General features: G+C 51.3%; 1 protein-coding gene across 1 annotated transcript; it reads right to left on the reverse strand.

The window, feature by feature from the left end:
* Nucleotides 1-14282: 14282 nt before the first annotated feature.
* FEM1A (fem-1 homolog A) lies at nt 14283-17864 on the reverse strand. The gene is given in 1 exon segment (NM_001046226.1): nt 14283-17864. A coding segment is annotated over 1 exon segment (1962 nt). The 5' UTR covers nt 17737-17864; the 3' UTR covers nt 14283-15774.
* Nucleotides 17865-26386: the final 8522 nt, after the last annotated feature.

The following is a 26386-nucleotide window of genomic DNA, read 5'->3' on the forward strand; positions in this document are numbered from 1 at the left end:
TGCAGATGGGGAAAACCGAGGCTGAGAGAGGTGAATTCTGGCCCCAAAGCCACACTGATTGTAAATGGGGAGATTGCAATGCCATAGTCGGATTTCCGAGGGAGGAAATGAAGACCAGCCCAGGAAGGGTGTATATGGGTCAGGCGTGTAGGCCTTCTCTGGCCCAACAGCAGGATTTGAACACTGACTTAGCATGCCCTTTCTTCCACCAGCCGCCCCAAAGGGCGGGCCTGGTGTGAGTCAGCCAGGCTGTCACGCACCATTTTCCTATTTTAGTAGCTGACTCAGATTTTGTCGAGGATCTGCTCCTGGACTGGCCTTCTCCCCGTGAAGTGAAATCCGGAAAGATTAGATTCTTCGTTGGGGTGGGGTCAAGGGAAGAGATGGTTTCCCTTTTTTTCTCTTCTTTTTGACCCTGCAGCATGTCTTATAGGATCTTAGTTCCCTGACCAACGACCAAACCTGGGCCGCCCCAGTGAAAACGCTGAGTCCCAACCACTGGGCCACCAGGGAAGTCCCAAACAGAAAGTTTCTGATGACTGAGGCTAGGATCTGCCACAATTCATTGGACACTTGCCATTTTTTCAGTTGACCAATATTTATTGAGCTCCTGCTGTGTGCCAGAATCGTCCCAGATATTGGGGTGCAGTAGGGGCAAAGACAGATGTGAACTGTCCCCTACTCTATTTTCAATTGCAGGCGGAGGTGGAAGGGAGGGAGCAGGGAATGAGTCATCAAATGAGGAAGTGAGGTAGTTTCAGTGAGGAGACTTAGAGGAAATAAACAGGGCACCTAATGGTAGTGCCTCACGAGCAAGAACTTTGGCCCAGATAGCCAGGAAGGGCTTCTCTGAGGAGGTTGTATTACAGCCAATATCTAGAGAAAGAAAAAGAGCTGGTCATCATGGGAAGAACTTGGAAAGGAAGGTGATCTTCTGGGCAGAGGATACAGGCTGTGCAAAGACCCTGGGGCAGGACCGCATATACTGTTGCGTGAACAGCAAAGACAGACAGAGTAGGTGAGGGGGATAGAGGGAGGAGGTCCGGGAGAGAGGGGACAGGCAGGTCGTGCAGGGCTTTGTGGGCTGCAGGAGGACTTAGGTTTTTGCTCTCAGGGAGTTGTGAGCCCTGGAGGGCTATGGGCAAAAGAGGGGCGGAGTCTGACTCAGGTGCTCACACGCGCCCTCTGATGGCTGCTGCAGGGAGGGCAGACTGGGGAGCGAGGCAGAAGCTCTGAGTCCAGGCCAGTGAGGCTGGAGGCTAGACCCCGGTGGAGGCAGAAGAGGGAGGAGAAGCGGACGCATTCAGAACGTGAGCTTTTATTTCGTCCCTGAAATGTGAGTCACAAGTCACAGCCCTTTTCTGGGCCGCATCTTTCTCACCTGTGCCATGGACCCGGGAAGCTTCGGTCTGGAACTCTGGTAGGTATATCACTGCATCAACCCAATGTATTTAAAAATGATCATTTTGAAAGCCCTGAGCTGAGGGCTTCACGTAGTGCATGGCATCCCAAGTGGCTCAGTGGTATAGAATCTGCCTGCCAATGCAGGAGACATGAGTTTGATCTCTGGGTCGGGAAGATCCCCTAGAGGAGGAAATGGCAACCTGCTCCAGTATTCTTACCTGGAAAATTCCATGGACAGAGGACCTGGCAGGCTAGGTCCATGGGGTGGCAAAGAATTGGACACGACTGAGTGACCGAGCTTGCATGCCTGCACTCACTTCATTCTCTCAATGGCCATGGGAGCTAGAAACAGTGTTCCCAGTTTACAGATGAGAAAACTGAGGTCAGGAGGGGTGGTGTCATTTATCTAAGGTCATACAGCTCACAAGCAGTCTTTTGGGGCAGGATAAGGAGCCAGGTGTCTCTCTACTGGATTTTAGCAGCTTGTGAATTTATGGCCTTGATTTTAAAAAATTCTTTGAAATATTCCTGTTCATTACTTGCTAATTTCTGGCTTCTCCACTACAGCCTGCCCACCCTGAGGGAGCTTGAGGCTGATCTGTCTTGCTCACTGCAGCATTTTCAGAACCCACCACAGACCGTGGCACACAATAACTATTCAGTAAAGTGAATCCTTTTGACAGACAGTTAGTGAGCACGTACTGTGGGCAGACCCTGCTGAGCGCTGTGGTCACAGGCCTGGTCCCTGCCCCCATGGAGCTTACTGGGCAGTAAGTGGAGAGGATGTGGATTCTTCCATCCATTTAGCCAACCAACATTTACTGAGCTCCTACAATGTGCAGGCCCTTTGATGTAGGGATGACTGAGTGGTCACCCCCTTAGGTGACCTGAGACACCTCTGTTCTGTCCTTCCAGGGGTCATGGAGCAGTTTCAGAGACAGAGTTACAGGGTGGTCAGGACTGTGATAAAGTGTAGGGGGCTCAAAGGGGATCCTTGACCAGCCTGGGGGGAATTAAGAGGACCTTCTGGAAGGAGGAAGTCAGCTGACACCAGAGGCTTATGTCAGAATGAACCATTGGTGGGCAAAAGTGTCCCTGGGGGTGGGCACAGCACTGGCAAAGGCCTGGAGGGGAGATCCTGTAGGGAAGGTCAACTTCACAGGAGGCCACAATTCCTGCTGCCCCAGCGCCCCCTGGTGGCCACCTCCAGCTCAGAGACCAGCTTACCTCACATGGCTCCAGGGGCCTGAGGGTGCTTCCTCTAGACCAAACAGCCTTGAAGGGAAAACAGAGGAGGGGCTTCCCTGGTGGTCCAGTAGCTAAGAATCCACCTTGCAATGCAAGAGACACTGGTTTGATCCCTGGTCCGGGAAGATTCCATATGCTGTAGAGCCACAACTACTCCCAGCCACAACTACTGAGCCCAAGTGCTCTAGAGCCTGTGCTTGGAAACAAGAGAAGTCACTGCAATCAGAAACCTGAGCGCTGCAACTGGAGAGTAGGCCCTGCTAGCCATAACTAGAAAAAGCTCTTTTGCAGGAGCAAAGACCCAGTACAGCCCCCTTCTCCTGCAAAAAAAAAAGGGGGGGTGGGAGTTTTTTTAATTTTTTCATATAATCAATATATTGCAAAGTCATCACCAATTCCAGAATGTTCTCATCACTCCTTAAAGAAGCCACATCCCCAATAGCAGTCACTTGGCAGCCGCCTCCTCAGACCCTGGCAACCATGAATCTGCTTTCTGTCTCTGGACGTTTCATATCAATGGTATCACACAGTATGTGGTCTTTGGCGTCTGACTTCTTTCACTCAGCAGAGCACAAACATGCATTCTTAGGCCACCCGTATTATCAGGAGCATGGGCTAGCACTGTTTGTAAGTTCTTATTCTTTTTCATGGCTGCATAGTATTCTTCCCCCCAAATCCCCTTCATAACCCGTATGAGAAACACTCTTGGAAGCTGGATAGCTAGAGCAGTGGGGTGCCTCGGGGTTGATCAGGCAATCCATTGCAGGGTGGGACAAAAATATGAGAAATCACACTTTTACTTTTTATTGTCTGGTTGCACCATCGCCACCCAGTGATGGCCATGGAGTGTCCAGGCTCTCGTCTCAGGTGAGGTAATGAACAAACACATGCCTGGGCAGAGTTGTCCACCAGGGTGCTGGTGTGGAGGTCTGCAGATGGCCCGTGATGAGGCAACCAGTGTCTTGGTTCTTCTAGAAGCATCTGCTTCCTGCTCAGGTCTGGCTCTGTCCTGGGCCTTTGCCAGAAGTCTTGATGCTGGTTGCCCTGACCCACAACCAGGCCAGACAGGCACTCGCTCCGGAAAATGAAAGTCTAGTGGAGTCAGAAGGAGGAAGTTTCTGGAGGCTGTGTAGCCACCCCCTGCCCCACTCTTCTGCCCATGCAAATAGAGGGCCATCTAGAAAGGGGGCTCCACCTGAGAGGGGCCAGGGTGGGGTCTTTCCTGAAGTGCTTGCTCTGGAATCAGCCTGCCTTCCTCCCAAGGTTGCAGAAACCGCCCTGGTTTAGATCATTAGTACTGAGTTGTGAAGTCCAGGGATCACTTCTCTGTCCTCCTCCCCTTGTCTGAAGTGTCTACGTGCCTGTTGGCCTCCAAAACCTCCGTCTTCACATGGCTTCAGTGCCCATATTCTCTCACCCCCTTCACGCCCCACGCCATCCCTCCCCACTCTCCTGGACTCCCTGGGGTCTCTCCCCTCCTCAGTGGCCTCAACTGTACACTCAGCCCTGTCTCCAGCTTGGACCTTCCTTGAGCTCCAGGTTCCAGATGCCTCGACGTCTCCAGGCACTGGGGGTTCATGGGGGGCATCTCACACTCAGCATGGCCACTCTGTGTCTGACCAGCCTCCCTAACCTGTTCCCCCTACGTCTCTTCTTTGTGGATGGAAGCTCTGTCCTGGGAGTTGCTCAGCTAGAAGATGGCAGGCACCCTCGACTAACCTGTCAGTCAAGGTTTCTGCTTCTGCTTTCAAAAAACTGTCCAGAGCCCACCCACTTCTCTCCCCCTTCTGCTCCCACTTGGACCAGCGCCGTCACCTGCATCCTGGTCCCTAGACTCCCAGGCTCACTGCCAGTCTGCCCTCCCTGCAGCATCCACAAGAAGGCAGGCCCTGCCCCTCCTCTGCCCTTAGCCCTCCAGGGTCTCACCTCCCTGGGGGTAAACCTCCAAGTCCTACCTGAACGACCTGTGCATTTCCTCCGTGCCCTCCGCTCCTCCCTGTCTCCCCCTCGCCCACTTGACTCCAGCCATACAGACTTCCTTGTTAGTTCCTCTAACACACTAGGCACAGTCCTGCCCCAGGGCCTTTGCATATGCTCTGCTCACTGCCCAGTGTCCTCCCTTCACACTCTGCCACAGCTCCTTCTCTCACCTTCTCCAGATCTTTGCTCAAATGTCACTCTCTCAATAGAGGCTTCTATGAGGTCCCCCCATTTAAAATTCATCTTCAATGGCACCCACCAACCCCCCTGACTATGCCTTCTTTTTCCATAACTCTTAGGACTTTGGGACAAATAGAAGTTACCTAGTCATCACACACATTGTTATTGGTCTTCTTTCGGAGGGCACAACGTTTGTCTGACTTCACTGTACCTGGTACACAGTAGGCTGTCAATAAGTGAACAAACATACCTTGTTGTATCCTGTTTCACTTTATTGCCCTCCACAAATATTGCATTTTTTTTTAAACAAATTGAAGGTCTGTGGCAACTCTGCGACAAGCAAGTCGATCAGCACCATTTTCCCAACAGCCTCTGCTCCCTTTGTGTCTCGGTGCCACGTTTTGGTAATTCACACAGAATTTCAGACTTTTTCATCATGATTGTATTTGTCACAATGAGCTGCGATCAGTGCTCTTTGACTATTGTAATTTTGGGGATGCCATATAAGACTGTGAACTTAATAAATATATATGTGTTTTAAAAAAAATTTTTTTGATGTGGATCACTTTTAAAGTCTTTATTGAATTTATTACAATATCACTTCTGTCTTATGTTTTATTTTTTAGACTGCCTGACCAGGGATCAAACCTACAGTCCCTGCATTGGAAGGCAAAGTCTTAATCATTTGACTGCCAGGGAAGTCCCCACTGTGCGTGTGTGTGTGTTCTGATTGCCGCACCCGCTAGCTCATTCCCCCTCTCTTCCCCTCTCCTTGGGCCCCCTTATCCCCTGAGACACAAGAATATTGAAATTAGGTCAGTGAACAACCCCACAATGGCCTCTACATGTTCTATGGAAAGGAAGAATCACACATCTCTGTAAATCAGAAGCTAGAGATGAAGCTTCATAAGGAAGGCATGCCAAAAGCAGAGAGCGGCCGATCGCTGGGCCTCTTGCTACAAATAATTAGCCAAGTTGTGAATGCAAAGAAAAGAAAAGGCTTTGAAGGAAATCAAGTGCTACTCCAGTGAATGCACGAATGATAACAGAATGAAATAGCCTCACTGCTGATAGGGAGAAAGTTTCTGTGGTCGGGATAGGAGATCAAACCAGCCACAGCATTCCTTCCTGTAAGCCAAAGCCTCATCCAGACCCCGGCCCTAGCCCTCTTCAGTTCTGTGACGGCAGAGAGAGGTGAGGAGACTACAGGAGAAGAGTGTGAGGCCCGCAGAAGGGGGTTCATGAGGTTGAAGGAAAGAGGCCGTCTTCATAGCAGAACAGCGCAAGGGGAAGGAGTGAGCGCTGGTGTAGTAGCTGCTGCAAGTCCCCCAGAAAATCTGGCTCAGGTCATTCAGGAAGGCAGCTACGCTAAACGAGAGAACTGCTGCACACTTTTATTTTTATTTATTTATGTTTATTTTGGGCTGTGCTGGGTCTTCATTGTGGCGGGCAGGGATGACTCTTCGTTGCAGCGCACAGGCTTCTCGTGGCGGTGGCTTCTCTTGTTGCAGAGCGCGGGTTCTAGGGCACCTGGGCTTCAGTAATTGCAGCCGGTGGGCTCCGTAGTTGCAGATCCCGGGCTCTAGAGCACAAGCTCAATAGTGGTGGCACACGGGCTTAGCTGCTTCCGAGGCATCTGTGGGATCTTCCCAGACCAGGGATAGAACTTGCGTCTCCACTGGCAGGCCGATTCTTCACCACTGGACCACCAGGGAAGTCCTGCACATTTAACAGAATACAGTCTTAGTGTAAATATAACTTATATACACTGGGAACTGGAGAAGGGAATGGCAGCCCACTCCAGTATTCTTGCCTGGGAAATCCCGTGGACAGAGCAGCCTGGTCCACGGGGTTGCAGAGTCGGACACGACTAAACGACTGAGCGTGCACACACACACACATGCACTGGGAAACCTCAAAATTTGTGTGACTTGATTTATTACGATATTCACTTTATTGCCATGGTCTGGACCCAAACTTACAGTGCCTCTGAGGTCTGCCTGAATTTGCATTACTGCTTAAGTCTGTTTTTGTCTTGAAAACAATCTCTTTTTCTGGTTTACAGCAAGGTGATTCAGTTATACATATGTATATATTTTCATATTATTTTCTGTTATGGTTTAATACAGAATACTGCTGTCTATGAGGTCGCACAGAGTCGGACACGACTGAAGCGACTTAGCAGCAGCAGTATCCCATTGTATACAGGTACTGCTGCTTCTTCATCCATTTATCTGTTGATGGTTACTCAGATTGCTTCTGTGTCATGGCTATTGTAAATAGTGTTGCTATGAACATACAGGTACATGTATCTTTTCAAATTAGAGCTTTCTTCATATATATGCCCACTAGTGCAGTTGCTTCCCTGGTGGCTGAGAGGTTAAAGCGTCTGCCCGCAATGCGGGAGACATGGGTTCGATCCCTGGGTCAGGAAGATTCCCTGGAGAAGGAAATGGCAACCCACTCCAGTATTCTTGCCTGGAGAATCCCGTGGATGGAGGAGCCTGGTGGGCTACAGTCCACGGGGTCGCAAAGAGTCGGACACGACTGAGGGACTTCACTTAGGGGAGTTGCAGGTTGTTCTATTTTTATTTTTTTTAAGGAACCTCCATACTGTTCTCCATAGTGGCTGCACCAATTGTACATCCCCACCAAAGGTATAAGAGGGTTCTCTTTTCTCCACATCCTCTCCAGCATTTGGAGAGCATTTTTAACGATGGCCATTCTGACCAGTGTGAGGTGGTACATAATTTTAGTTTTTGATCTTCATTTCTCTTATGATCAATGATATTGACCATCTTTTAGGTGCCTATTTTCCATCTGTATGTCTTCCTTGGAGAAATGTCTATTTAGGTCTTCTGCCCATTTTTAGATTGGGTTGTTTGTTTTTGTTATTGAGTTGTATAACTGTATGTTTTGGAAATGAAGCCCTTGTCAGTTGCATCATTTGCAAATATTTTCTGGTAGTCTTAGGTTGTCTTCTTTTCCTTTTGTTTATGGTTTCCCTTGCTGTGCAAAACAGACTCTTGATACTATGTTCCCTTCTTGCCTGCCAGTGAGTGAACAGTGTGTATTGAACACTGTTCAATACACAATACAATGTATTTACTGAACAGTGTGTATTGGCACCGACTGTATGCCAGGGACTGTTTCAGACACACTGTTGATTAAAGCAGACCCTGTTTCTGCTCACACATCTGTGGGGGAGATAGATATTAGAGTAAGTGGTTACAACCAAGATGGTCCTGGGTGTGGTGGGACATGGTGGAAGGGGAAACAGGGATAAGAGTGGCTGTGGGAGGCTTCCTGGAGGGGCTCATTCCAGGGAGAAAGGGTGTTCTAGGTAAGGGGCAGAGCCCAGCATAAGGCCCTGTGGTGGGAAGGAGCATGGGGCTTGGGAAGGGGAGGGCAGAGCCAGTGTGGTCCAACCTGGTACAGAACTGTGTCCAGCCGTGCTGGGGCGGGGGGAGGGGAGGGGGGGACAGAGGGGAGAACAGGATGGTTCCTTTATTTGTGGGGATCCAGAGTCACTGACTCAATGGACATGAGTTTGAGCAAACTCCAGGAGGTAGGGAAAGACAGGGAACCCTGGCACACTGCAGTCCATGGGGTTGCAGAGTCCGACAGGACTTAGTGACTAACAAGATGCTGCGATGAGCATTCACTTACACTAGGGGGCACCCTTGAACAACAGCTCCTGCCTCTCCTTCCCGGTGGCTGGGAAAGGGCTTCTTCCTAAAAGAAACCAGGCAGGGAGGGAGTCAGAACCGCCAGAGAGTGCCAGCTTCCAGGCCATGCCAAAGGCCACTCTCCCTGTTAACAACCTCTGTAAATAAGATCAGCAGCTGTATAAACATGCCCATTCACTGGATGTTTGGAAATCGTTCAGTCTAATGCTGTTGGAGACCAGAGGCCAGAGAGGGCAGACACCTGCCTTAGGTCACACAGCAAGACCTACCCTGCCTTGCTACACAGTGTCTCCTCCCAACCCCAAATGCCCCTGGGTGGGGATCTTTTATTTTTAACCTGGTCAGTGAACACACCGCCTTTTTATAGCCCTGGAAGGAGCCCAGGGTTTCCAATTTCCAAAGGAAGTTTTTTTTTTAAAAATGGTCCTCTTCCTGAGAAAAGGAACGGCCTGACCTCTCAGAGGGCCCTAGCCCCATCTCTTATTTTTACCCGAGGCTCCCTGGGGTTCCCCCTGACCCCTCAGCGGGTGCTGCACACATTCGCATCCCTGGTGTTTCTTAGAGGCCCCTTCTGTCAGTCTGGGCCATCACGCCCTCTCAAAGCCTCCCCGGGATTCGCAGGCTTTGCTTACCTGTCTACCCTCCTCAGCATTGCTGCTGGCCATCTGCCTTCTTACTTAATTTCTATTCCTTGAGTCGTTTAATATTTTTCTTTAAACAGATTTAAAAACCAACTTTTTTTTTCTTCCTGGAATTAGATAGGGCTGATGGTGGCATCCTTAAGGTTATACTAAAGCCACTAACTGTACATTTAAAGTGGTAAAACTTGGGACTTCCCTGTTGGTCCAGTAGTTAAGCCTCCACATTTCCAATGCAGGGGAGGTGGGATGGATCCTTGGCGGGGAAACTAAGATCCCACATGCCTCGTGGTGCAGTCAAAAATAAATTAAAAAAAAAAAATATATATATATATATATATTTTAAATGCAAAAAAAAACACAAAACACCCCAAACCCTTAAAAGAATCATCTTAAGATTTTAAATAAATAAAATGATAAGGTTTTATCTCAGAAAAAGATTGTTAAAAAATATGAACTTGTCTTTATTTTGAACTTTTCGAGTATTAACATCTATGAATTCACATATTGGAAATAGAGGGCCTAGCCATACTTTGTTCCCCAAAACACATTCAAATAAATGTATAATTACTAAAGTTTTTTTACAGGTCACCTGTGATTGTTATGTATAAATGAGTGTGCAGGCAGTAGGCACCTATGACAGCTTCGCTGAGCACTTTCCTGTGTGCCAGGGTTTCTTGGATAAACTCATTTAATTCTTCATGCCCACTCCAGTATTGTTGCCTGGAAAATTCCATGGACAGAAGAGACTGGTGGGCTACAATCCCTGGTGTTGCAGAGTTGGACACAACTGGGTGACTGAACCCACTGCACTGCAATGCTGGTAGGCAGCTGCTACCACCAACCCCATTTCACAGATGAGGAAACTGAGGCTCAGGGAGAGGAAGTGCCATTCCCAAGGTAATATGGCCTGTGTCCTAAGGCACCACACCACACTGCCCAGTGAACATATTCATTCTGAGTGAGGAAGCTGGACTATATCGGAGGATTGATTGCAAGGTGGTAACCGCAGGGCAGAATCTAGAACCCCACCCCACCAGCCCATCTGTTTCAGTCAATATTTTTTTATGTGGTCACTTTTTAAAGTCTTTATTTAATTTGTTACAATATTGTTTCTACTTTATGTTTTGTGTATTTGACCTCAAGGCATATGAGATCTTAGCTCCCTGACCAGGGATTGAACCCACATCCCCTGCATTAGAAGCAGGGTCTTCACCACTGGACCACCAGGCAAGCTTCTGTGTTTCATTCCATTTTATTAAACTTTCTAAAGAACCAGCTTTGCTTTCATTGGTTTTTACTCTATCATTTGCCCATTTCTATTTTGTTGATTTCCACTCTATTTTTTGGATTTAGTTGGCACTGAATTGTCTAGCTTTGTAAGGTGAGATTTTAGATCAGGCATTGGCATGCTTCTATCTATAAAGGGCTAAACATTATATTAATATTAATTAATTTATTAAGTACATATTTTAGGCTTTGGGGGCCAGATGCGTCTCTAGCATAACTTCTCAGTTCTGCCACTGCAGCGTGAGCGTGGCCACAGGGAAGGTGTGAGCACAGGAATGTGGCTGTGCCAGTAACACTTAATTTGTGAAAATGAGGCTGGATTTGGCCCATGGGCCACAGTTTGCAGATTCTGCTTTTCTTGTCTTCTAGCGCAAGCACTTAAAGCTCCACGTTGCCCTCTAAGCACTGCTTGAGCTGCACTGCACACATTAGCGTACCTTGTGCTGTATGAGGAGTCTAGCAGGCTATGGGGTCCCAAGAGAGTCAGACACGACTGAGCAAGTCAACAACAGCAGCAAAATGCTCAAAGAATTCTCTAGTTTTCTTGGTGATTTCTTCTTTGACTGAAGCTGGGTCACAGCTGCCGACCCACCAGCTCACTCACATGCCTTCCCCGGGGCTAAAAGCCTTTTATCAGTCAACACGTAGTGACTGAACTCCCACTACCTGCCAGACATTTTCCTAGTACTGACTAAACAGTGGTGAACAAGGCCGCTCCAGTGGAGCTCCCATTAGGCCCTGGAGTCACTCTGAGTCAGCAACTCTGCTCCATTTGTCCCCGGCCCATCAAACGGACCCACCATCCATCCACTTATTGGTTCTGGCCAACAAGCTCAGGAGTCACCTCAGACTCTTCTTCCCCAAACCAGTTCATCGAGTCCTGCCAGCCCTCCTCCAAAGATCTGAAATATGTTCATTTCTCTGCATCCCACCGCCTCCTCCAATCCGTTCTTCCAGCTGCAGCCAGTGATCTCAAGGCTTAAATCAGGCCATGTCTCTCCTTGGTGTGAAATTCTGCTTTGGTTCCCCACAGCCCTGAGGGTAAATATTGCTCTGTTCTGTAGGGCCTTAAGGCCCTACACCATCTGCCTGTGTCCACCAGCTCCTCCTGCATTCCCCCCTTTTCTTTTTGGTCACACCGCACAGCCTGTGGGATCTTAGTTCCCCAGTAACGGATTGGACCTGCATCCCTTGCAGTGGAAGCTCAGAGTATTAAACACTGGACCACCAAGGAAGTCCAGTCTCCTCACTCACTCTGATTCAGCCACACAGAGCTCCTTGTTCTTTTTTTTGAATGAGCCATGTGAGCTCATTTATTCATTCAACAAATGCTTAATGAACTACTGAGTTAGGCCCTCTTCTAGGTGCTATGGATGCAGCATGGGATGAACTTGAGTAGCTGCCATTCTAAGGAAGGGACATGATGAATAAACAAGGAAACAAAGAAAAAGGTGACAGGGTTAACGTTTTAAGGATTAAGAGGCAAGTACACAGGAGGATGGGGTAGAGGGTGTCTGGGGCCACATTACTGATATGATCTAGGAGGGCTTCATGGAGGAGGTGACATTCGAGCAAGACCATTGCTTGACGGGCTTTTAATAGAAGACATCAGGACTCAGGTCAGGGGGAGTTGGCTGCACTGGAGGATCTCAAATGTCCTGTTCACTGTGGAGGATCACCGTCTCTTTTGCAACCTACTAGAAAGACAGATGCTCAGGCCAGAGGAGGGAACACTCCCTCCCCTGATCCCCCCTGCCCCCAGGACGGATGGTGCTGCCCGCATCTGCACTGGGTCTTGCTTAACACTTGTTGTGGCAACCACTGGGTGGATCCCCCCCACCCCCACCTTTACCCAGTCCTAACTGAATCTCCCAAAGGACTCCACACCCCCCAACCTTTCTGCAGGGACACGGGGTCAGCACCCTGCAGTGCCAGCCGAGTGCCACCATCCTGGGGGCTGGCCCATCATCTCCTTTTGGGCCTGTGATGTGAGCCCCTGAGCTGTGCTATCTTTAACCTCGGGCTGGGACGCTCTGCTCCCTGTAAACACTGCTCAGATGACAGTCCTGGAATCCCGTGGGGGTGGCGGGTTCCGTGTGTGGCAGAGCCATCAGGGGTTGCTCCCCAGTTGTTAGAGGAGGACTGGAATCTCCAGAGGCAAGAGGCATTGGTTCTTTCACTCACCACAGGGGTCACTCAGTGGGGACCGGCACAGACACTCCCAGGGTTCCGCAAGATCTGAGGCAGGCATTAACTGAACAGATGAGTCAGTGAGCAGAACTTCAGGCTGACTCCTGTGTGGAGGCCAGAAGTGGGGTAGGGGTCACACTGAGAGGGGCAGAGGCTCCCCCTGGTGGGGTGGGCTGCACACTTTCAATGCCTTCAAGCTTGGGTCTCAGCCTTGCCCCCGGTGAGCTCAGGCAAACCTCCTCACTCTGAGCCTTTGTCTGCTGCGCCTACCAGCAAGGTGGGCCACCACCCTGGCTGTGTGACCTGGGGCAGACCACTTGGCCTCTCTGAGCTTGTCTCGTCACTGATAACTTGCACATAATAATTGACCCGGGTTTCCCAGGTGGCTCAGTGGTAAAGAATCCACCTGCCAATGCAGGAAATGCAGATTTGACTGCTGGATCTGGAAGATCCCCTGGAGAAGGAAATGACAACCCACTCATGTGTTCTTGAGGAGCCTGGTGGGCTACAGTTCAGGGGATCAGAAAAGAGTGGGACATGACTTGGTGGCTAAACAATAATCGACTGTCAGCACGACCCATGCCTGGGCTGCTGTGGCCCATCCAGTCCCAGTGAATGTCGCGATGTTGGCTGCCACGTGGCCTTCCGCTGGCCGCCATGTCAGGACCCAGGAGGACCTGCGTCATTCCTAAGTTCTGAGCTGCTGGGTCAACCCACACCGGAAATCTGCCTGAGCTTTACGAAGGCTTTCTCTGAGAGTCTCGGGCTTAAGTCACAATTCTCAGGCGTGAGCTTTTAAAGCATGCATCTGGCCCACATGGGTTCCCCTCTTTGGTGAGTCCTGTCAAACCCACGAATGGGGCCTATCATCCGGTCAGGGTTCAGTAAATGCTGCCAGTGCAGGTGTCTCCTGGGAGGCTGCTGAGTGGTGTGGGCTGGTAAGGGTCGTTGGGTCCCCATGAAATCAGGAGTTGGAGAACCCTCCAGCCCAATTTGCCACTGAAAGTGAGACGGCCCCAAGGCACAGTCTCCCTGTTGTCTCAGGAGGTGAGGATGTGGGGAAATGCCTGTCTCAGGTATGGCTGGGTCAATCCTTTCCTCTACAGGGGCTTGAACCCGGCCTGGTGCAAGGCAGGCCCTGGGGAAACAGTCAACATCGGACTCCCAGGACGGTGCTGTGGGCGAGGAGTTGACTGACGATGCCAGTGCAGAGAAAATCAGAATTTAACAACATGGCAGGACAAAAGGAAAGGATGGGACTTTCCTCCGGGAAACCCAAGTTTATGCACAGACCTCTTGGACCAGAGGGTTCATAGGCTCCATCACATGGTCTCAGGGAAGCAGGGCTGAGTTGGGGGCCTTCCTGTTCCCTTAGACCTTCCGGAAGGTCAAATCATGCCATGCTCTCCTCTGAGGCAACCCTCCTGCACAGCAGAGTTGACGACTAAGTCAGTGGTTTTATGTTTTTTCTGCAGTAATACATTTTCCTGACTAACTCTGACACTAAGCCCCAGGACATAAACTGGGATGGGAGCCGTGCTCCTTACCTGGGCCTTCCACACCAGGCAGACCCCTCCTCCCCCACCCACTCAGCACTCCCTTCCGCCCGCCCCCCCAAGTCGTCCATTTAACACAAGGTTGAACAACAGCACCGCACATGCAGTTGACACTCCTCCTCTTTTTATTCCGGGCTTCAGGAGGGACAGTGAGGGCGGTTCCCGCCTTGATGGAAGGCAAAACCTGGTCTTGGAAATAAAGAACGTCCTAACTAACACTGCAAATCCAAAGAGACCTGGTTCCCTCGCTGGGGGCGGGGCATCCGGGGACCCACTGTGCTGCGGAAGACTTCCATCAGTGTAGCTGCCCCGTGACAAGGCTGCAGGAGGGGCACCGGCTCCAGTCCCCTTCCGCTCTCCCAACAGGCCAAGAACACTCTCCTGCTGGCGGCCAGGGCCATGGAGGACAGGCCCTGAGAATCCCACTGGGGAGGGTTCTCTGGCAGGAGGACTAACAATCCCCCTCCCCAGAAGCCCCCAGTGACGGGAGGCCGAGAGACACCCACCGTCTATCTAGCTGACACAGTGGGTCAACAGTGTACCTGGCGTTGCCTCAGGGTCACCTGCATCCAGGTCTCTGAGCAGCTAAAAACTGGACACAGCCACTCAGGATGCTGGCCACGCACCTGTGCCGTCAGGCGTGACTTGTGACGTGGAAGCGGCCTGCGGTTTTAACTCATAAATTGTGAAAACCAAAGCCCAAACCAACCATGCTAGGTTTTGCTGGGCGAGAAGCAGCCTGGCCCCTAAAAAAGGCTAAGAGTGAACTATCAGAAAGAAACGTACTGTCACCTTCGCTCTGGGGACGGATACGTGGGGCTGGCACCTCCCTTCCTTAACACAATAAAGCTCACCTCTGCCGGCTGGGCCACCTCGGGCACGACAAAACCCTTGCTGCATGAAAATAACTTAGCGAGTCTGACAAACCAAAAATTTTAGAAAAAGAAAAAAAGTATATGGCAGCAAAACTTCAGGACTCCTGCAACACACCTGTAACCTGCCCGCTTAGTAAATAAACAGAACACCAAACCACGAAAGCTACGCAAAGGGCAGGCTGCCCCTCCCCGGGTGGAGACCCTTACCCACTGCAGGGTGGAGGGAGCAGGTGCGAACGTGCTAGAAAAGGCAGGTCTCCCAGTTTCCCCTCAGGGCCCCCCGTCCTAACCCTGCACTGGGGGGGGGTCTACGTCTATCCAGAGGCCGGACCAACTCTCAGCTTCTTCCTGCGTTTCTAGGTGGGGGAGGAAGGCAATGGCTTCAACTCATCCGCCTCTGAGTCAGAAGGAAAGACCCTCCTTAACCCAGGCAAACGGGGCGTGTGGGAGGTTGAGCGTCTTCTCAGGCCAAGGATGGGTGCGCAGGCTCCTGCAATAAAGTCCATTCTCCGAGCGTGTCACCCTGAAGGCTTCTAGCACCGACAGCTCGCTCACTCCTATCCCCGCTCCCTGCAGAGGGGAGGGGGGCCATGGAGGCGGGAGAGCCCCTCCCCTTTGTCGCTCTCCCAGGTTTCTAGCCACCGGAAGTGCTCCCAGAGAGAGGGCGGGACCGGTGCAGGCCCCGCCCTCCTGGGGTTCGCCTCTCCCACTGTGGTCAGTGTGGTCAGTGCAGCTCGATGAAGGCCTCCAGCTCCTCAGGGATGAAGCCCTTGTAGGGGATCTTGTTCTTGTCCAGGGCGCGGGCCGCAAGGCACTGCAGGGTCACGTAGTTGAAGGGCTGGATGGTGCTCTTGGCCAGCAGCTTCTCGTCCAGCAGCTCGTAGGCCGTCTTCTTGAAGGCGTTGGTGGCGTCCATGTGGGCCCCCGCCTCAATCAGGGCGTTCATGATGCCCGGGCAGTTGTTCTGTGCTGCGATGTGCAGTGGGGTGTTGTTGTCGAAGTCCCGGCTGTCTGGGTCGGCCCCGCAGTCCAGCAGCACCTTGACCACCTGCAGGGAGGGGAACCTGCCCACCGGGTAGCGGCCCACGTTGGTGGTCTCTGCATCCACGGCCATGTGCAAAGGGGTGAAGCCGTTCTTGCCACGAGGGGCGCACTTGAGCAGCCGGTAGACTGTCTGGTGTTTCAGGTGCTCCTGGTCGGGCGTACACTCCACCTTCTCCAGCAGGTAGAGCAGGTGGAGGATGATGGCCAGGGCCTTGGTAAACTGTGCCGAGTCCCCGGGCTCCTTGGGCAGCTGCAGGGCCCGCTCCACTTCCCGCACCCCTTTGCACAGCACCCCCATGAGGTCTGCGAAGCCGATGGGCGTGCCTAGGCTGCCCTTGGCCGAGCGGTCCTGGAGCACGTAGGAGAAGAGTTCGGCGAAGGACAGGAAACTGCTGGCCGTCATGGGACTCAGAGGCTCCAGGTTGTTTTGCTGCATGTCCAGGGCATACTTCCAAAGGCGGATGCAGCGCTCGAAGTTGCCCGAATCGGCGTACACAGCGCCCCGGTAGCGGATGTAGTAAGACGTGTCCGGGTGGGAAGGACCTAGGATGCGCTCTCGGATCAGCAGGGCCTGCATGCGCATCTCATCTGGGTCGGTGATGAGCGCCTCCAGTTCCTCGGTGGTGTTCACCTCCCTCGAGTAGTCATAGGCCAGGACCAGTTGCGGGGGCTCCGGTTTGGGCAGATACTCGCCCCCCTGGTGCCGCAGCTCCATGGCCCGTCTCCAGTGTTTCAGGGCCCCGAGCAGATCCCGCTTCTTATCCACGTAGGTGGCTCCCAGCAGCTCCAAGGCTTCCACGGCGGCTTCCCTGCTGGTGGGGCAGCAGCTCTCGTACGATTCACCGCTCGGGGGTTCCTCGGGGGACGAGCGGGCACCCTGGGGCTGCACCCTGGCCAGCCCGGGCTGCGCCTGCTCGTCCCCAGCAGGCTGCTCCTGGATGAGGTACTCCACGATGTTGGTGTGGCCCGTCACGCTGGCCGCCAGCAACGGTGTCATGCCGTAGCCATCACGCTCCATGCGGGCGTTGCAGCCGAGCAGCAGCTGCAGAATCTCCAGGCTGCCGGACTCGGCGCAGTCGTGCAGGGCTGTGTTGCCCTTGGCGCTGCGCCGGTTCACCTGGGCGCCCTGCTCCAGCAGGTAGCGGGCGATCTCGCGGTGGCCCTTGTAACAGGAGATCATGAGGCACGTGTGCCCGTGCCGGTTGGCCACCTCCAGGTCCGCCTGGTGCTCGCCCACCAAATAGCGCACCACCTCCAGGTGCCCGTCGAAGCAGGCGGCGCGCAGGGGCGTCGAGTTGGTACGCGTGGTGCGGTTCACCGAGGCCCCGCGGCGCAGCAGGCTCCGCACCACGTCCAAGTGGCCGGCGGCCGAGGCGGCCCACAGCGGCGGCGCGCCCTCGATGATCTCGCCATCGAAGTGCACCGAGCCGCCCGCCTCCACACTCGCGCCGCACCGGTCCACCAGGTACTCGACTACGTCCAGGTGGCCGTAACGGGCGGCGATGAGCAGCGGCGTACCCCCGCTGGCCACCTCGCCCGTCAGCTCTTCCAGCTCCTCCCGGCTGCGGCCGCTGAGCAGCTTCTGAAGGAGCTGCAGCTTGCCGTCGCGGGCGGCATTGTACACGGCGGTGTGGAGGTCCATGATCTGGGCCTCCGCCAGGCCATGGGCCGGCCGCCGGGGGACGACGGGACCGGGGGACGGCGGACTAGCGCCCCGAGGGGCAGGCGGCAACCTTCACCGTCTCCCCCACCGCCATCTTAGGTGCTTCTGGGGCGGAATAAAATGGCTGCCGCGGCCTGTTTCCGTTGGAGCATGGAAATGTGCAGGGAAATGTAGTTCTCTGAGCGGGCACACTCCGTGGGACAGAAGAAGAACTGTAAGGTGGTAGAACTACAACTCCCAGAATGCCGCGGGCCAGCCGCGGCGAAGTGGGTGCACGATGTATAGCGGGAATAGCAGTTCCAATCCCAGGCAATTGTGATGGAAACTGGCTGCTCGCGGACTACGACTTCCGTCATCCAATGCTATCGCAATGGCTTGTGGGACCCAGGGAAGTTTGGTTACGTACTTCCTGTGGCTGTTAGTGGCTGTCAGTGCCTGAGTCGACAGGAAACGCTGACTCCAGCCAGAGGACTGTATTCCATAAAAGGCAGGGCGAGCGACTTGGAGCCAACCAGAAGCGAGAACGAAGGCGAAGCCAGGCGAGTGGTCCGATTTGGGCTTCGCGAGGCTAAACCTCTCACTGGCAGGGGGCGCTCAGGAGAGGCAGGAAAGTGAGTCGGAGTGGGTACATTTGGAGAGCAGAAAGTACAGGTGGCCCTAAGGGTCCGTGTCCTGCGCACTTGTTCATTTCTCATTCATTTGTTCGTTCATTCACACACTTATATATTTATTTACTTACTCATTAATACCCTATTAAAATTTTAGTTTTCCTTCATTCACCCCTCAGCATCCTCAATGTTGTCCGGTCGCTCAATCGTGTCCAACTCTTTGCGGCCCCATGGACTGCAGCACGCCAGCAGCTTCTCTGTTCCTCACTGTCTCCTGGAGTTTGCTCAAACTCATGTACATTGACTCGGTGATAATTTGCAAGGCCTAGTGCAAATGGAAAATGTAGAGCCCCTTGTCCAAAAGTGATTAAAATTTTTCCAACAAAGACAGCAGGGCATTAAACAAAGCGTCAGGCCCTTCTGAGTGAGGGGTCCCAGATGACTGCTCACGTGGACACCCCTGTGAAGACAGAACTCCACACTCAAAGACAAACCCTTACCTCCAGCACTGTCTGACTTCCATTTTGCTGCTGCCTGCCCCAGGGTTATTGAAGATAATGGGAAAAATGAGGAAGTTGCCATGTCCAGGAATGTTCAAGAAATGCATGCTGTTCTCTACACCTCCTGACTTTTGTGTGGGCTGTTCCCTCTGCTTGGAATACTGTTCCAGACCTTCTTCACTTGGCTACCCCGTGGGCCTTCTTCAGGTCTCAGCTGAGACTTCAGGTCTTCCTGGATGATTCCTTGACCTAAGGCTTAGTGGGTGTCCTCCCTGGCACCATTGGCATTCTGATCCCTGAATCTTAGTGAAATACTATGTTTTGATCAATTCAGGGTGTTGTAATAAATACCACAGGCTGGGTAGCTATATTAGTTAGGAATCTCCACAGAAACTGGAGAAGGAAATGGCAGCCCACTCCAGTATTCTTGCCTGGAGAATTCCATGGACAGAGGAGCCTGGTGGGCTGCAGTCTACCGGTTGTAGAGAGTTAGACATGACTGAGTGACTTTCATTTTTCCAGAACCCAATAGGCTGTATATATATTATATCCATATTCATATCTACACACACACACACACACACACACACACATTACATTTACCAAACTCAGGATTTGGCTGCTGACTGATCAAAAGCCAATAATCTAGTGGCAAGTGTCAGTAGAAAGGAAGGATGGTTTATTGAGAAAAGCCAGCAGTTTGAGAAGAAGGTTAACTTACGTTTAGAGCCCAACTCTGCAGATTCTGCTCAGCCATGACAATTTTTAAAGGGAAAAAGAGGGGAGTCTCAGTTAATCATTATGGTAAGAGCTAAGATTCTTCATCCTTTCTCCACTGTGTGCAGACCACTGACTTCTCCTGATCTTCTTTTTTTTTAATAAAAAAAAAAATGTAGTCTTTTTTTCCAAACCCTTTGGCCACACTGCCTGTGTCTGAGACCTTAGTTTCCAGACCGGGGATTGAACCAGCACCTCCTGCTTTGGCAGTGTGGAGTCTTAGCCACTCTACCACCAGGGAAGTCCCTCCTGATCTTTCTCTGGATGCTGTCTTGCCTGCATGGTCCACCTGCAGGTTTGCTATGGGGAAGCTGGGAGTAGAGAGCCAGTAGTTCTTCAGTCCTTCATTCTTAACAGCTTTTAATCCAGGAAAGTAATCAACAGGTTAGGCAAGGGCATTGTATACATTCTGTAAAGCAAAAGTCAGGAATGCTACCCAGTGATCTCATTTTTTATGATTAAGGTTTAAGGGGAACAGAAATAGATAAACAGGAAAGAGGCAAATGAGATGCTTACAAATCCCCACTTGTCAGACATCATTCCACTTCTGTGAGATTAGGGACAGAGGTCCATCTCCTGTAACTTCTTCATGCTGACATAGAGCGCTGTGTTTTCAGAGAGGAAGATGTTGACATGGGTCTGTAGCATGTATTTGCCAACAGTTTTAGTTGCCTGCTTACATATGTGGGCAGAGCAAGCTATGATTATTCTAATCCCACAAAGATATAGATTATTACGAGCAATAGTGTTAATCTCATTCTTTCTTTGGACACTGAGACTATGCCTCTAGTGCCTACTCTGTGACTGCCTGTGCCTGCTCTTTTGTGACTCAGGGAGGCCCAGGAGACTTCAGCTTTACTACAGACAAGAGGCAGGGGACATAAAGGGGCTTTGTATTTGGGGAGGGCCCTGCAGGGCCCCTGGGAACTTTCCTTCTCCAGTTTCTCTGGAGATTCCTGACTAATATAGCCCCTGAACTCTTGTGGCTATGGAGTCTGAGAAGTTCTGTGATCTTCCATCTGTAAGCTGGAGAACAAGCAAAGCTGATGGTGTAACTCAGACTGAGTCCACAGCCCTGAAACTCAGGAGCTCTGATGTCTGAGGGTAGGAAATATGGATATCCCAATTCAAGAAGGAAGAGAATTAACCCTTCCGCCATTTCCTTGTTCTATTCCTGCCCTCCTTGGATTGGGTGAATCAAATGCTAACTAACCTCTTCCAGAAACACTCTCACAAACACACCCAGAAATAATGTTTTACCTGCTCCCTAGGCATCTCTTAGCCCAGTCAAGTTGACACGTACGGACTTCCCTGGTGGTCCAGTGGTTAACTTCCACTGCAGTGGGGCATGGGTTCAGTCCCTGGCTGGGGGAGTTCTGAATGTTGTGTAGTGCTGCCAAAAAACAAAACAAAACAAAACACACACACACACAATCGACACATACAATTAACCATCACAGTGGCTTTAACAACAAACATGTATTTCTTACAGTTTTGGAGGCTAGAAGTTGAAGGTTAGGATGCCAGCCTGATTAGGTTTCTGGTAAAGACTCTCTTCCTGGCTTGTAGACACCTCCTCACAGTGTCCTCACATAGAGGAGAGAAAGAAAGAGAGCTCCAGTCCCTTTACCCCTTTCTAAGTGCACCAAGGACTTTGCTGGTGGTCCAGTGGCTAAGACTCCCCCAATACAGGGGGCCCAGGTTTGATCCCTGCTCAGGGAACTAGATCCCACATGCAGCAACAAAGATCCTGTATGCCCCAACTAAGACCCAGTACAGCCAAAAAAAAAAAAAAAGAGCTGTTAAATTGTCAGGATTTTTGACAACCAGAGATTAAACCCAGCCAGTATTGAACATTAAAACACAGAGATTTAACTCTTAACAAGTCATATAAAAACAAAAGTGAAAGTGCAAGTTGCTCAGTCGTGTCCAGTGCTTTGCAGCCCCAGGCCAGAATACTGGAGTGGGTAGCCTTTCCCTTCTCCAGGGGGTCTTCCCAACCCAGGGATTGAACCCAGGTCTCCCGAGTTGCAGGCAGATTCTTTACCAGCTGAGCCACAAGGGAAGCCCAATAAAACACAAAGGTGACACTCAAAACCTCACCACCTCCTAAGTGTTCACTAAGTATTGCTGTTGTCTATCTTTCAAGGTGACTTATGCCTCTGAATCTACATGGCAGAAATACCACACAGTGGTGTGGACCTGCCCACCTCTTTCTAGTTTTCCACTCTATGACTCCACCAGGTAGCTCAAAACCATTGATGGGAGTATCTACATTCTCAGCAACCCTCCTCCCAGGGCCCCCGACCTTGCTCTCTTTTTATTATTTTCTGGCCCCTATGTGGGATCTTAGTTCCCTGACCAGGAATGGAACCAGGGCTAGCCTCCCAACCCCCTGGCGGCACAGAAAGCAAGAGTCTCAACCGCTGGACGGCCCCGGAAGTCCCGCCTCACTCTATTTTGTTTCCCACAGCACGTTTCAGCTTGCTACCTAAGTTCCTATGTCATTTGCGTGTTTATGGCATGTATCAGTCTGCCTGCTTACCATGCCAGCCCAGACAAGCCAGGGAGGTTGGCTGTTCGTGTTCACTGCTGTGTCCCAGTTTCTAGCAGCACACAGTAGGCGCTTGATAAATATGAGTGGCAGTGAATAAAGAGGTCGCTCCAGGAAGCCCATTTTAACCACACCTACACCCTGCCTAGGGCTTCTCAGGTGGCTCAGGAGTAAAGAATCTGCCTGCCAATGCAGGAGACTCAGGTTCGATCCCTGGGTAGGGAAGATACTCTGGCGAAGGAAATGGCAACTCATTCCCAGTATTCTTGCTTGGGAAATCCAATGGACAAGAAGGACCTGGAGAGCTACATACAGTCCATGGGGTGGCGAAAGGTCCGGCACGACTTAAGGACTAAACAACAACCACCCTTGCTAATGTTTCCTGGCCCTAGCAGGATCCACCTCCTTCTTGTGATACATTGGGGTTGGCCAAAAAGTTCGTTCCTGGTCATCCGTACCACGTGGCAGAGAACCCAACCGAGCTGTTCGGCCAACTCCACTATTTCTGCCGCCCAGCAGGCTTCCAGGGAGGGAGGCACAGTAGGGCCGCTATTTGGCAACGACGGTGGCCCACCCAGGTGGCGGCCCCTTCTCTCACCCCTCTGCATCTGGGGAGCCCGTTCTCCCAGCGCCTGTCCCCGCGCCAGGCCCGGGCGGCTGCAAACGTCCGGGCCCCCATGCGCGGGCACATCCCCGGCGGCCCGCCAGGTGCGCACCGCGGGGCGCCCGCAGCTGCGCGCTTGCCCTCCCGCGCAGCCTAATCGCGGCAACCGATGCGGGCCCACGGCCGGGCCACCTGCGCGTAGAAGCAAGGAAGCCGCGGGGACCTCTGGGGCGGGCCAAACCCCAGCTGGGAGGCTTTCATCAGAGGGCGGTTTAAAATCTTTCTAATGAGAAAATATTTCAAACGTTCAGGAACATAGGGAAAATAATATGAGAGACCCCCAAGATAGCAATGCCAAAGACAAGGCGTCCTCATTCAATCCCATAAATATTTCATGAGGGTACCAGTCGGGTTGGCATTGTTTTAGGAGCTGAGACACAACTGGGAGAAAAATACACAAACCCCCCTTCTCTCCGGAATCTGGTTCAAGGAGGGAGAGGCTGGTATGAAATTAAATAACTGTGTTCATTTGTAGGTGTGTGTTACGGGCTGAGTTTTGTGCCTCTGTCCATCCCCGAATTCATAGCTAGCCCCCAAAGATGATAGTATTAGGAGGTGGGGTCTCTGGGAGGTGATGAGGTCGTGAGGGTGGAGCCCTCCCTAATGAGATTTTGTTTTGTTTACTCGCTCAGTTATGTCTGATTCTTTGAGACCCCGTAGACTGTAGCCCACCAGGCTCCTCTGTCCATGGGATTTCTCAGGGAAGAATACTGGAGTGGGTTGCCATCCCCTTCTCCAGGGGATCTTCCTGTCCCAGAGATTGAAGCCATGACTCCTGCATTGGTAGGCGGTTTTATACCACTGAGTCACCAGGGAAGCCCCCTAGGGGATTATTTCCCTTATAAAGGGGCCATAGAGACTGCTCTTCCCCCTTTGCCCGGTGAGGACACAGCAAGAAGACCCAGGAAGGGAGCCCTCGCTGGACTGTGCTGGCACCCTGATTTTGGACTTCACAGTTTTCCCATGAAAAATAGATTTCTATTGTTTATAATAGGGGTCTGTGGTATGTTATCAGCCCAAACTGACTAAGACAGAGTGGGCGCCTTAAGCAACAGGTTGTTTATCGTATCACCTTCTGGAGGCTCAAAGTCCAAGGCCAAGGTGTTGGAGGGCTGATTTTTCCTGAAGCCCCACTCCTTCCCCCTCCTCCTTCCTTGCTACTTCAGTAGGTGTTTGTGGCACTTCTGAAATGTGACCCCCACAGTCACTGACCCTTCTCCCATCGAGAGGTGAGGTCAGTGTCTGCTCCCCTTTAATGTAGGTGGACACATGCCTGCCTCGACCTCTACAAGAAAGCAGAAGTGGCACTGGGATTTCTTCTTTTTTTCTCCCTTTTTTTTTTTAGTTCTCTGTGCTATACAGTAGGTCTTTTTTGCTTATCTGTTTTATTTTTTAATTTTTGGCATGACCACGTGGTGCACATGGCACCTTAGTTCCCCGACCAGGGATGGAACCCACGTCCCCTGCATTGGAAACTTAGGATCTTAACCACTGGACCACCAGAGAAGTCCCTGCACCAGGATTTCTGAGGCTAGGACACAAAAGGTCACCAGCTCCCCCTGGTTCTCTTGAGGTACCAAGTCTGAGAATTCAGCTGCCAGGAAAGAAGTCAACCCCCCAAAGACCATCATGCTGAAGGCACATGTAGACCCTCTGGTCTGCTGTCTCCACTGATCCCTGCCTTCCAACCCTTTCCCTTTAGGATGTCCCCCATCTAGGAGGTCATCTAGGACCTTCCAGACCAGCCATCTACCTGACCCCACCCACAGGTCACAGAAGCTGAGTCTGCCCAGAGTCCTGACCTGAGATACATAAATATCTGAGAGATATACACAAATGACTGTTCTAAGCCTGTACGTTTTGGAATAGTTTGATGCGCGGTAATAACTGGAAAAGCATTACATGTAGCTCGTGGCTTTAATTTGCCTGTCTGTAATTACTGAGCGGATCACAGAGTTCCCTCCCGAGAGTTTGTTTACTGTCTGCTCCCTCTTGGGGGCACTGCCTGTTCATCGGTTAAGATGCCACAATTTAGTTTCTAAGAGGCAGCCTCAATGTGCCTCTCTCCCCCAGAGGGATAGATAGATTGATGTTGTCTCTCACAGCCTGAGGGGTTCTGTCTTTCATTCATTCATTCAGCCATGCTGATTTATATTCTAAGCACTTACTGCGCGGTGGGCCTGGTGCTGGAAGCCGGGATGCTGCTCTGAGCGAGACACACAGTGTTCTCAGGAGCCAGGAATCTGGTGGAGGGAGAGAACTTGAGTCAGGGGCTGTGGTCCAGGATGCAAGAGCCCCGGAGACCCATAGATTATAGCTGACTGGAGAGGGAATGAGGAAGTGGAGAGGGGCTTCATTCACGGACAGGGTTTTTCGGGTAGAGTGTTTGAATGAAGCGGTGTTCCAGATCACTCGAGTCGTCCATTTTGGCTTAACAAACTACCTCAAGCCTAGTGTCTGCTGGGGACTGAATGGGTCCTCTCCAAATTCTTACATTGAAGCCCTAACCCCTGAAAGTGAAAGTGAAAATGTTAGTCACTCAGTTATGTCTAACCCTTTTCGACCCCATGGACTATAGCCTGTCAAGCTCCTCTGTCCATGGAATTCTCCAGACATGAATACTAGAGTACCTAGGGATTGAACTCAGGTCTTCTGCATTGCAGGCAGATTTCTTTACCGTCTGAGTCACCAGGGAAACCCTAACCCCTAATGTGACTGTATTTGCAGATAGAGGAAGCATGCAGCCTCAGAAGTCACTTAGCATCACTTCCACCCCATTCTGTTTTGCTGGAAGGAAGTTGATAAGGCTTGCCCTCGTTAAGGGAGAGAGGGGCTTCAGAGGTGGCTCAGAGGCAAAGAACCCAACTGCTAGTGCAGGCTCACTCCCTGGTCCGGGAAGATCCCCTGGAGGAGGGCATGGCAGCCCACTCCATTATTCTTGCTGGGAGAATCCTCATGGACAGAGGAGCCTGGCAGGCTACAGTCTAAAGGGCCACAAAGAATCGGACACAACTGAAGCGACTGAGCCCATAGGAATGCATTCATTCAGCACCTCATGGAATCACTCCATACCCACAAGATAGAAGTTCAGGGACATTTGTTACCAAAGGTGAGGGGACACGCTTCTCATTAAAAGCCCCCAAATTAATCACACAAGGGGGCCTTTTTGTAACACAGTGAGTGAGACTCAGAGTTAAACACATCCATCCAAAGCACATTTCAACAAAATCCTCTTCATTTTCCTCTCAAGATCAGACATCTCTGAGTAATAAACCAACATCATCCATACTACTTTCCTAGCTGCCTATGATGAAATGTCTGTTTTTTTAAATGGCAGGATTCTGAGCTGTAAAGACCATTCCCTAACATTAATTAAAGTGTATTAAATGCATTTAGTATGTTTACTGTGTTCTGCAGCTGTCATTTTTATCTCATTTCAAAATATTTTCATCAGCCTCAAAGACAGCCACATCCCATCAGCAGTCACTCTGCACCCTCTTTCCACCAACCCACTCTGTGCGTCAGT

This window comes from Bos taurus, chromosome 7 (assembly GCF_002263795.3).
Source record: "Bos taurus isolate L1 Dominette 01449 registration number 42190680 breed Hereford chromosome 7, ARS-UCD2.0, whole genome shotgun sequence".
In the NCBI taxonomy this organism is placed as follows: domain Eukaryota; kingdom Metazoa; phylum Chordata; class Mammalia; order Artiodactyla; family Bovidae; genus Bos; species Bos taurus.